General features: G+C 38.5%; 1 protein-coding gene across 1 annotated transcript in view; it reads right to left on the reverse strand.

The window, feature by feature from the left end:
- The window catches only part of LOC106514744 (zinc finger E-box-binding homeobox 1), a 39,867-nt gene extending 27,816 nt beyond the window's left edge, over positions 1 to 12,051 (reverse strand). The window contains exon 1 of the mRNA XM_014004158.1: positions 11,656 to 12,051. Coding sequence (XP_013859612.1) covers positions 11,656 to 11,713 — 58 coding nt within the window. The 5' untranslated portion in view covers positions 11,714 to 12,051. The remainder of the gene's footprint in view (positions 1 to 11,655) is intronic.
- Positions 12,052 to 13,105: the final 1,054 nt, after the last annotated feature.

The following is a 13,105-nucleotide window of genomic DNA, read 5'->3' on the forward strand; positions in this document are numbered from 1 at the left end:
ACACACACACACACACACACACACTTTCCTGTTAGGTGTAATATGAGTGATAAACTTGGGCGATAATTCAGCCGTGCAGCTGAAGAGTCTGTGTAAGAAAAAAAAACTAGAAGGGGAACACGTGTATTTGATAAAAGCAGGGGTCTCCAACATTTTTTCCTTAAGAGCTACTTTCACAAAATGAAATTGTCCGAAAGCTATTTTTTCAACATTTAATTTTACACTTAAACCATTGGAATAAGCTTGTTTTGCACAAAAAATTGTCTTCAATTCACATGAAACCACCATAAAGAACTGAATTTACATGAATGTGCTTTTTGTGTTTATCCATTCATATTATATTGTATTTCACACTAATAACATAGGGTTTAACTGCAACAGATTTGTGCACAAATGACGCCGGATGATGGGTCTCCGATTTTTTTCCGCATTCCGCGGGAAGAACCCCCCTGGAGTGATACAGTATATACCGTAGCGGGAGGGGTTTCCCAGGAGTTTAGCACAGTGTTGTCTCAAGGGGCTAAGAAAGGTGTGTGCGAGAACGAACGCCAAAAAACCAATTGACTGCACGTCATCTGCTGATCGACCACACTGAACCCTAAACTGTTTGATTGGCAACCAAGGGGAAGGGCCATTTATAGATTGATTGGAATTAAATGAAAGTTTGTTTGGCCAGTGACAAATTAAATTTTGCTTCTTCATATTTTTCACAAGCTCTAAAGAGCTAATTTAAATGAGCTCACGAGGTACTGGGTGGAAACCCCTGTTTTAGTGTGTTGAGCACACTCAGGGTAGTTATAAAGGTGTATACTTTAAGATAATGTCAACTTCCTAACAGAGACTTTGATACTCTTTTCAGTAATCCGGTTTGTGTCGGGCATTCAGGGACAGCAACAGAACACATTAATCAGAAATGTGCTACAGAGATATTTGCAGAATAACCAGTAATAATGCCGCGCTAATATTTGTACTTGGAAGTTTGAAATTCTGAGTTCAACGTCATAAAAATCCCAGAACTTTCATTCAGAAAGTCTGAGATTCCTGACCAGCCTAGAACTCAGAATTGATTCATATGTGAAAAGATAACTGCAGTAATGCTCCACTTTTTATTTTAACTTTTGTCAGGTTGCATCTCAGTAATCCAGTCTCACACGCACGGTATTTTACAGCCACTATTATTACCATAAAAATGCACAGAAATTCATTGTTATCAGCTTGTTTTGCTAATAGCAGTTAGCTGGGTCACTTAGCATGATGGCTCAGTGGTTAGCACTGATGCCTCACAGCAATAATATATCTTGGGTTCAATCCCCGGTTCAGAATCAGTTCTTTCTATCCAGAATCCAGGTAGAAAAAATCAAAAAGAAAAAAAGTGGGTCCTCTGGATGGGTTCTTCTTTAGTGAAACGTTTCGTCTCTCCTCCAAGAGACTTCTTCAGTCTGATGAGTTTCAGGTTAACTCAGCCTAATAAGCACTGCCTCCACATGGACAAACAGGTTAGTCACATGCAAAAGAGGGTCATCGCTTAACAATAGGCTTGATTAGCTTTATTGTTCATAGAGGGTCATGTGCCCCATCTCCTAACTTATTGGTTTGGATGCTGTGGTTCTTAGGTGTCGTGTTATGTGTGTTCTTTGGGGTGAACTAATCTTTGTCGATTTCAAACCCCAAAACACGTTACGACAAAGATTAGTTCACCCCAAAGATCCAGTTCCCTGGCAAAAACAGAGTAATATAGTATAAGCTGTTAAGTGTCATGAGGACTGTGATCAGTTATACATTGGGGAAACAAAACAGCCACTGTTCAAAAGAATGAGCCAGCACAGACGAGATACCACGTCGGGTCAGAACTCTGCAGTTTACACTCATCTACAGGCCAGGACTCTGCAGTTTACACTCATCTACAGGTCAGAACTCTGCAGTTTACACTCATCTACAGACCAGCGGGTACTCTTTCAGGGATGAAGATGTTCTCATCCTTGATAGAGAGGAACGTTGGTTTGAGAGAGGAGTAAAGGAAGCAATCTTTGTGAAGAAAAACCGTCCACCATTAAACAGAGTTGGAGACCTTCATGTCCAGTGGCCCTCCTCCTACAACGCTGTTATTGCAAGTATGACTCAGCCCCCTGTGAGCAAAAGGTGTGAATCAGGGCCCCAACAATACCCAACACAAAGAGGGAAAGAGGGACAAAAACAAGGGGACATTGAACCCCGCTTGCACTCACTACATATACATAACAAAACACCAAATAACCACAGCCAAAGTATCCAAACCAATAAGTCAGGAGATGGGGCACATGACCCTAATTGAACAATAGAGCTAATCAAGCCTATTGTTAGGTGATGGCCCTCTTTTGCATGTGACTAACCTGTTTGTCCATGTGGAGGCAGTTCTTATAAGGCTGAGTTCACTTGAAACTCATCAGACTGAAGAAGTCTCTTGGAGGAGAGACGAAACGTTTCATTACACTACTGAAGTATTCAAATATTTTAATGTATGCTGATGATACTGTCCTTTTTTTGTCTGATTTCAATATTGAATCTACTAATAGTCAGTTACAAGCAGATCTTCAGACATTTCATGGTTGGCTTCAAGATAATCTTTTGTCAATTAATGTTAAAAAAAACTGTGTGCATGTATTTTTCCTCACCCAGGAGACATTTCAATATAACAAATCAACTCAYTTTTTTAAACAAACCCCTTGATATTGTCACTACCTACAAATATATTGGAATTACTTTGGATTTCCATTTGACTTATCATGATCCTGTACAAGTCTTAACCACGAAGTTTAAACAGAAATTATACGTTTATTCAAAAATTAGATCCAATCTGACATCTTCTGTTTCAAATATCTATCTTCATGCCATTATACTCTCAACCATGTCGTACTGTTTACCTGTTTGGTCTCTTACAACAAATGAAATCTTAGAACCCATAGTTAGGCTCTACAACAGGGCCTACAAAATTCATAAAAAACTTCCTGGTTGGACTCATCACTGTACAGTTCTTTCATTGTCTGATGCCTTGACTTTTCAGAATTATGTTTTGTATAGTGGTATTAATTTATATTTTTCAGATCTTCCAAGGTGCCAATTATGGAACTCTCTGTGCATTGTTGCCCAAATCAAATTCTGGAAGTGGTCATTCAACTAGATCTGTTACAAAAGGACAACTGATACTACCAACTTTTAAAAACTGTTACGGCCAGAGGTCTTTCTTCTATGTTTATACTAAAGCATGGAATGACATTCCTCAAAACATAAAGTCCATTTCAAAACTACAGCCCTTTAAGAAGAATCTTGTCTGCCATCTGCTGGACACTTTTTGTTGTGCTCATATTTAGACGTCCTATTTTGCAAATGCTGCCTTTTTGAAATTTGGTATGCTTGTTTGTCTTTGTGTCTATGGTGTATAATGAAGTGATTGTGATGCTGTATTTCTGAGTGTTTTATGTGCTGCAGAACAGGAACCTGCTGTAAAACAGCAATTATGCTGAGTCAGACTTGATTTTTAATATTTTTTTCCTGTTAAATAAATAAATCAAATCAAATCAAATCAAAGAAGAACCCATCCAGAGGACCTACTTAATTTTTTTCTTTTTGACTTTCTATCCAGAGTTTGCATGTTCTCGTCATGCTTGCGGTGATTTATCTGGTTAGTCCAGATTCCCCCAAAAACCAAAAACATGTACAATAAGTTGTTTTCAGGTCCCTTGCAAAACATCTGTGGTTAAATAAAGGTTAAACAAATAATGCTAGGCTAGTTTTAGGACTTGTAAGTGAAAGACAGTAAAGTCAAGTTATGATGATGCAACTCTTTAGGTGTATGGTCTCTGCTGAACCCTTTTTCCTACACCTCTACTAACAACCTGCTGTACCTTTGATTTTTAAGGCTGACATACTGTATCTTTTAAACATACACCACACAGTAGACCATATGAGCATTATCAAAGCCTCTTCCGGGTCACGGGTCAACTGATGTTGCTATGAAAACGCCATTAGCGTTCCGCAAATTCAGCAAGCTCAAAAAGCAGATTTATAACATGGACACTTGTGAAAAATCTCATCCATGACCCTAAAGGAAATTTTTTACATGAATCAGTTTAGAGCAAATACATCAGGCTGTATAACGGTGTAAATTTACTGGTTGAATTTATTTAATTTCAACAGCAGCCTCAGCATTTTCCCGACAAACGTGTGAGCTTCGCCTGCTTCGCGCATTTAACCACAAAATAGTCTGTTTGCTATCATGGTCTAACTGAACTGAACATGAGTGAAAACAGCCAAAAATTCAAAGAAAAACACTGAAATATAGTCAGGAAGCCCAAAGAACTGTTGATCAAGTTCACTTTACTGTCACACTACATCCTTTAAAAAATCTAAATCATCCCAGTCAATGAGTCAACTTTAAAACATTTTTTGGACCTCTCATGCAATGCAATTATCTTGAAACATAGTTTTTTTGCCTCTCGGTATTGAGAAAGTGCTTGAGGTCCAAAGCTGAACACATGCATTATTGCTCCACTGATACAACTCCTACCTGCCGTCCACTCATAGGCGTAATTTGCAGGGGGGTTAGGGGGGTTATGACCCCCACAATAATTTGATCCAGTCATTATAACCCCCCAATAAAATGACATCATTTGCACAAACTCAATAGAAATTAACTAGTTAGGTAGACATATGTAACTCTCTTGTTGTCTTTAGGTAACTTTGATGATTAAAAAGTTTACAATGTCATACATATACAGTATGTAGGTTTAAGTGTAATTTTTGAAAATGACTTGCAGGGTTTTCGAGCATAACCCCCCCAATGGTAGACCCTTGCGTACACTATATTTAAATAGGATGCATGTGGTGCTAATGGTAAGAAAAGGGAAACAAATGTAAAAAAAAAAAAAAAACTGGCAAGAAGTCGTTTCAAACACTCGTAGAGACAAAAATATTAGCAGAAATGACAAGAAAGAGCTGCAAGTCAGGTAAACTGCACCAAGTGTTAAACTGATGAATTAGCAGATACTTCCTCATGCAAAGTGTGATGTTCTCATGCCGTTCAGAGGTGATCAGCGCAGCCTACACAACGCTGCCGTTGCTGATAAACACCACATGTCAAACTTCCTCATTCAACCTGCTACGCTGCGCTATAAGTAGCTGCTTCTTTCTGGTGAATGCTGTAACACTCGCAACCTGAGCTGAATGAGTCTTTTCCACGTGTCTGCCAGGCTGCCTGCCTCTCTCCCTGTCCACTTCCTTACCTCTCCTCTCTTTCTCTGCCACCCATCTGGGCCTTGTAATACATGACAGCTGAAGCGGGGTTTCCAAATTTAATTTGAGGTGTGATTAAAAAAAGCACATATCTATAAATTGTGTGCAGCGAGCCTTTCTATCTGGATAGTTTTATCATCTTTCGTCTGTCGAACATGTGCAGCACATCAAACAACTCCAGTCTGCCTGTCTGCAATAAAGGAAGGGCCACAAATAGACCTAAAACTGAGAGGTGTTACCAAAGCAATGGTTAAAAATATAATAAAACTGTAAATCAGAACCTTCATTGGCAGTGAAATATACAGCTGTGCTATAGCGTTTAAAATGTTTCTAGCCGTTTGTTCAAGAAAAAGGAAGTGCTTTATTATCAAGAAGCTACAAAAACTACAGTAGGTGTTGAATGTGTGATAAGAAGACGGACAGACACCTTCAACACACTGACACACACGGTGGCACCACTTTGTGGTGACAAGTTTTATCTTACAGCTTCAACGTGTGATATAAGCACAACACTTTGTTACAGTATTTAAGTAGGTTATTTTTAAAGATTTGTAATTTTACCAGTTATTTTTCTAAATAGCTACTTTTACATTTATTTCGTTACATTTTAAAGCTACAAATGATACTTTTACTTCTTTACTTTCAGATTTAACAACTAGTTACTCGTTACAAAATTAAATATGTTTGAACTCATCATGAAAGGTGTTGTTTATGTACTTTAAAAAAATGAAGTGTTGAATTTATTCAACAAAGTCATGTCACCTGGCTCCACTGAGCCTAGATGATTAAATTGAGCAAAGAGTGTAAATAAATTGCTCAATTTACTCAACCTGGCTTAGTGGAACCAGTTTGGTTCAGTAAATTCAACAGTTTATTTCTTAGAGTGTGTAAAAGTACTTTTACTTTCCCAGTTTTTGTGATCAGTTTTGTGACTTTTGAGAAGTTTTCTCATCAGTGAAATTTATTTTTATCAAAGTCATTTTCTGTTCATGTAATTTTACTTTTGCTTAGTTATTTTTTTCAAGTACTTTATAGACATCTGGCTCTTAATTTAGTTTGTTTTTCCTCTAACGATTTTCCAAATTAAAAGCCTACCATTTCTCAAGGAGTGCATGACCTCGGACATCTTTCAAGCCAAAGTTTGAAGCTAAAATCCTCTAATGGTGAAACAGAAACAAAGATCACACAGTCTGTTTTTGCTATGTGTTGGGAATGACTCTCAGCTACTTCTACACCTATATTTGCTCATTGTGTGATGTGAGATTACATTTTCTTTTTAGCACATATCTTATTCTGCAAGTTTTGTGCTGTTTCAACAATTAATATATCAAAAACATTCAGCTCCATTGGGACTTACGACTTCTGATATTTCAGCAATTTATACAATATGAGATATTTCTGCCATGTTGTTCCTTAATGAAAATGAACGGAGCAGTTTTTAACCATCTTTAAAACCCTTCAAAACAATCATAAAGCTTTACTGTACTTTTACTTTTTTATGGTTTGCTTTTTTATACTTCCAGTTTCAGCTTCCTTTGGCTTCTATTTTGCTGATTTTAGCTTCTTTTTTACAACTTCAGCTCTCATTCTGACCTTTTTAGTTATTCTTATGCTAATTTTAACTTTTTTGTTTGTTTTTTTGCAGCTGATGTCTTCTAATTTCAGCTGTTTTGTGTTTATAGATACTTTTTAGATAAAATGAGCTCTTTTTAAGCTAAAATCACTTTTTTGTGATAATGTCAGCTTACTTATATAAACAAATGTGATGTTTCTTTTTATTTGTGCTAACTTCAGCTAAATTTTTAAAGTTGTTTTTAGGTTAGTTTCAGCTTTTTTAGTTATTCAGCAAAAATATTTGAGTATTGAACATTCACACTGCAGTTTTACAGTAAATTTACTGAATTATCAGGAGTTTTGTATTGGCTAAGGTTGAGCGGTGACTCCAAATGTCCAAAGGTTTTTGTTAAAATCTGTCCAGTGGTTCACGACATATTTTGCTAACAGACAAGCACATGCACTCACACAGGCGACATCATTGCCGTGCCTTTTATCTTCCACGCAGCAGGCGATAATAATTCCCACTGTAAAGGCGGCTGTGCACAGAACAGACAGTATGGAATGGAACTGCCTCGGCTGCATCTGAGACATCAGAACGAGCGGTAATTAAATAAACATGGTGAGGGTAAAAGACTCAATCAAGGGACTCCTTTTAGCTGCTGTGGAGACACGGCTCTAAACACACACAGGCCCACGTCGGGAGAAATCTGTGGGAACAAGTGAGGAAAAGTCAGTGATTATCCCACGTTCTGTCGCACGTCTCTGCCTTATCCTCCAAAAATACCGTTTTCACTCCCCGGCTCTGTCAACTCCATCAACTCTGTCATCCTCCTCTCTTCTCGTGGCCCCCCACCCTCGCCCCACCCTCTGGTTCTGACGCCTGAAGAGTTCTGGTAATAAACTGTGGTGCCTAAGCTCTTCATTGCTGTCCCCCCACCCCTCATCCATATTTCTCATTACAGCGGGATCAGTCGGAAAAGGCCCAGCCCATCCACTCTGTACAGTGGAAGACTGTGGGTTTTTAGCGATCCAACGCATTCCCCTTCTCCCCCACCCCCTTCTCTTTTTTGATGCTCGAGTCCTTTGTGTACAGTGTGCTATGCTCACTGTGGCAGCAGTGTGCCAAAAAAAGTCCGCACAAACACACACGCATGTGCGCACGTTCACACGCACAGTCACAGACACACAGCTGGGCCCCAGCTGCATACAAAGACTCGGGGTTTGGAAATCAATGAAGGAGAAAGAAGAAAAGGGGAAAGGAGTTTAAATAAATTGGCACTTGAAAAAAGAAAGAGAAAAAAATAGAAAGAGAGTGATGGAAACAGAAATAAAAAGTGGGTTCTTAAAAAGACACTCGACAACAGAGCGAGGGCTTTAATCGAGCAACAAAACATCACGTGGAAGACAAACGGGAAACAGATAAAGCTTGTAAGGATGCACATAAAACACAGACACTGGATTCTAAAGGTTTGAAGGGATCTGATCAGTTCTGCGGATCTCACTCTGGTCAAACTGATTCTGATCATGGGAGAGCTCATAAACTGAACAGAAGAAATAAATCAGCAAAGAGGGGAAATATGCAATAAAAAAAAGGCTTTCCTCTAACAGTGAATAGAGATACGGCACCACAAAGAGCTTATTGTGAAATCCATTAAGACAGAGAGAGAACATCAGTGTTGCTTGTTGTTGCTACATGAAAGCTGGCTTGAAAGTGCCGAAATAAGTTTCTCATGATTTTCTTCAAAAAAAAAAAAAAAACTGCGTGAGCGCTGAGTCAGCATTGTTTTCCTGCCCTTTTATTTATTTATTTATTTATTTATTTATTTATTTATTTATTTATTTTTAGCTTTTCTGTACACTTTTGAATTCTAGCTAAATTTAATTTGTGCACTTTTGGCCACTCACACAACAAAATTGTTTGTTAATTCAGGAGATGATAGCCTATTTGTTGTTTTTTTGTAACTTTTATACAATTCAAAATATTCACCTTTGTTTCCAACTATTTCCTTAAAGAAATGCATGAAAATCTCTTTATTTCCTTTAAAATATACATATTTTTGAAGTTCAGCATACTTGCTTTATGTGTTTGTTTTAGCTTTTTGTTACCATTTTGTTACAGTTTAGCTTTTAGCTACTGTTCTGCTACTTGTAGATAGCTATTGCTATTAGCTTTTAGCTACAGTTTAGTTTTATGCTACACTTTTGGTACTTGGAACTTTTAATCAGCTGGTTGCTACATTTAGCTTCCTGCTAGCTTTTTAAAAGACTACTTTTAGCCAGTGTTTTGATACTTTTAGCTTTAATCTAGCATTTTGTTACTTTCGGCTAGTGTTTTGTGACTTTAAACGGCTACACTGGCTATTTCTGTTTTAAGGTAGCCTTTTGCTCTTTTTAGCTTAAAAGTGTTTTGCTTGTTTTAGCTTGTTACAACCTAAAATGTAGCTTGTTAAAAGTTTAATTTTAAACTTCAGTCATTCAGCATTCACACCGCATTTTCACAGAAAATAATTTTTTTTGTGTGGTTTCATTATAAATTTTATTTATTCAACTAATTTTGGGGGTAGTTTTTCTTCCATGCAGTATTTTAGTTGTGCAATAAATTGCATTTCGTAAAAAAAGAAAAGCACTTGAATTACTGTATCACAGGAGACGTTGTGAACTGTCAGTGCTAATGAAGCACACATTTGAACGATTGTTCTGGCCACTTAATACTGTTTTTCTTTCCCAAACCTTTGTGTTTCCTTTCTTGATCTGAGAACTGTTTCCAATCTGCCTGGAATTTGGAGTTGTAATTTCCTCACATTGCTCTATATTGCTGAACATAGACATTTTTATAGGAAGAGACAGAGACACAATCAATAGGCGCCTTGAGGAGAGAAGAAAACTCAGACTATAGTTTTCGCCTTTCTTCTGGTTTGGAAAAAAAAAGTCCCCACAAATCCTCGTCTTATGAGTCAAGACTGCCAAATTTATTTGGTTTTATCAAGAATCTTTAAAGTCACATTCCAAATCCTGCACGCAGCTTAAACACACATTTCTACACGAGGCCGTGATGCATACATGCACATAACTTCACACACCCACTAACGTTTAATACTGCCTAACGCACGCGTAACACATGTTCTCCATATCAGCTCACACCTAATGTAAGGTTCACCAGAAAAAAAAAACGTGGGCAGTTTTAGATTTTCAGCTTCACTCACTTTTAGTTTTCCCTTTTTTTGTTCCCCCCGTGCTCACTTTTTAAAAACATGTCCTGTTCTTTAAACTCCCACCATCCCATGCACGTGATGCTTTTTCTCCTTTGATGCTGCAGGATTGAAGGATCTGAACTGTCCTCCTGAGTCATCTGATAAGTTAGAAGGTCAGTTAGAGAGCCGTTTAGCTGTCGGGAAGGTGTGACGCTGTTGATTTATGAGATGTCCGGTCGACAAACTGCTATGTGACAGTCAAAGGTGAGAGTGTGTGTGTGTGTGTGTGTGTGTGTGTGTACACATGAGCACGAGGGCCCCATTAATGCTGAGCAGTTAGAGAGGTTCCCACCCTGCTGACACTCCGCTTAGTTTCACATCTTTCTGAACAAAATGATGCAATGCAGGCAATTTATAACATTAAAGTGATTTTTTTTCAGAGTAAAGAGATAACCTAAAGAGCACGGATGGCTCTTGAGAAACAGAAAGCGGACTTATAAGCAAAAAAAAGGAAAAATTGCAAAGTCCAGACTGTTTAACTTAATTTCAAATGCGACCAGCAGGACGTCGCTGACGCTCATCATTCATCCCCCTTAATAATAAAAGCATTATTTAGAAAAATGTGACATACTTAGAATAGAATTTCCATTTGAAGTGGAAACTTTAAAAGTAAAATTCTGACATAATGTGATAGTTTTATCATTTGGGATAGAAGTTATTGTTTTAAACATCTCACAGGTGTGTGTACTTTTACCTCTTCTTGTGAACAAACAGCTTGACACACGCAGAACACGAAGGTTTTAAGCATATAAGCACGGTCTCTAGTTCCTCTCAGAACTTCAGTAGGATGTGTTTTCTCACTAACAAATAACTGATGATACCTGAAGTCTTAAAGTTGACCAAATCAACTAAGAAGTCTTAAAGGAAAAACATACCTGTAAATCTGTCCACCTTTGAATTCTGATAAAAAACATCCTTATTGTGAGTGCACATATTTTGAATTTGACTCTTTTTTATTATCGGTGTAGCCTGATTTTTATTAGGGATTTGACAAATCCAGATTGATGAGAATTAAGAGTTTTTTTTCTAGTGTTAGTCCAATTCAGTTTTAATAAAAAAGCTGATGGAAAACACGTCACATCTTGTTGCAGAGCAGCAGCAACATATTATCTGAAAAAAAAAGGCAGAAAGCCTAGAAATATTAAATTCTAGAGAATCTTTGGCAGCAATAAAAGTTAAAATAAAAAAGAGAGAAATAAAACGACATTAACTTCTCTAAATGACAATTTTTTAAAAAACTAAAATATACATTTTTCATGAGTTTATTTAACAATTAGGGTTGCAAGTTTTAAAAAAGTGCTGCAGTATTTGAGGATTTTTGATGAAATTAGTTCATTTTCATGTCCGACTGAGTTCAGGTGACCAAAAGTAGAAGAAAAAAGTTGCTTATCTGTGTCCTGCACCCAAACGCGACAGAAACATCATTTCTGTGTCTCCAAGCAGATAACAGTGTTTAAAGTTTAAGAAATAAAATAAAAAAAACATGTCTACACGAGTTGTGTTGCTGCTGTTTCTCCCGCTGCAGCAACATCTTCCCACCGCATCCCTGAACAACTTCACTCCAAACTTTTTCTCCTACCTCGGTTCCTCCTCGGGTTGGCTTGTTTCCTGCGCTTCCCCCGGCTCTCATCTGCCATCACTGCTCGGACTTTCAGCTAGCTGTGGAAATGATAATAGTGGGGGGGGGGAAAGAGAGAGAGAGAGGGGAAAAAAATCAAGTCGTCCCGGGGAGCGGAGCTTGTGTCGCGTCCTGAGGGTGGCTGGTGTTTGAGGCATCGCCCTCGGTCACAGCGGGACGCGCGCAGACCCTGATGGGACTCCAAAGGCTGAGGCGCAGAGACGCGGAGGTGATGTCAGCAGCAGAGGCTGGCCCTGAGGTCAGGCTCTGGCACCAGAACGACACCTTCCTCAAGGGCTGAAATACAAAACCTGAGCAGAGAAACACAGGCTGTTTGACAGTTTTCTTGGCTTTGTGTTTTCTTTATTCCCCCCCCCCCCCCCCCACGTGTTCTTATGATCGATCAGCTGCTCAAACGGGTCGTTTTGCTGCAAACACGCAGTTCATTCTTTCACCATGCTTTATTTAAATTAACCAAAATGTAAATCCCTCCGCTCATTACGCGCGGCTGCAGGTTAATGAGGACAGGTATGTGCCCCCTCCCTCTCCAGTGCGCCATGTTTTACAGCCCGACTGTTTTTTTTTTTTATGCATGTCGCACCTGCGCTGAGGAACCCCGGAGTGGACCCCGTCCTGCGCCCCCTTTCACCTCTGGATGGCTGCAGGAAGTGATGCATTGACAGCGCTTTGTGTTGCAACATGGACCGTAATCTGCTTTGCAACTGAAAAAAAAAGAGAGGGAGAGAAAAAGAGAGAGAACACCCGATGTAAACATACAAACAGGACCCCCACTTTCCAGCAGGCTTTTTCACAGTGCATAATGATGGTCAGGGGAGTAAACAAACAAGGATCTGACAGATGAGGAAAGACAAGAGGATTCACTGGAGAAAAGTAATCATTTAGGCCATTCAACTGGAGGCCACTGGGCCACATCAGGCCCACTGGTGACCAAAATCCGGCCCACCAATTAATTTCATTGGTTCTTAAGCCCAAGGCTTTCTACTTTAATTATAAATTCTTTAAATTAAACAAAGACATGTGTGGTATACAGAAATGTCAGAAACTTGCCCAACAGCTGGTTAAAAAAAAAGCAGGAGAATACAAAATTAAGATAAGTAAAAATAAAAACGTGGCGAGGTAAATATGTCATAAATAATACTTGTGTCAGCTGTTTTTGATTTTTTTTTAATATCGCTACTTTTATGACATTGGGCTCCATGTTGTACTCATGATTAAATGCAGCAAAGTAAACTAATTCAAAGGTAACAGATCTTCGTAATACTTGATTTATTTACATAATGACTTTAATGGCTGGATGTTTGGCCCCTCAGCTGTTGGCCTGCAGTAACTGTGGCCCACAGAGCAAATTAATTGAATAGCCCTGACTTAGGTGTTTGAATCAAAGACATAC

The sequence above is a fragment of the Austrofundulus limnaeus genome, unplaced genomic scaffold, assembly GCF_001266775.1.
Source record: "Austrofundulus limnaeus strain Quisiro unplaced genomic scaffold, Austrofundulus_limnaeus-1.0 Scaffold22, whole genome shotgun sequence".
NCBI lineage: Eukaryota > Metazoa > Chordata > Actinopteri > Cyprinodontiformes > Rivulidae > Austrofundulus > Austrofundulus limnaeus.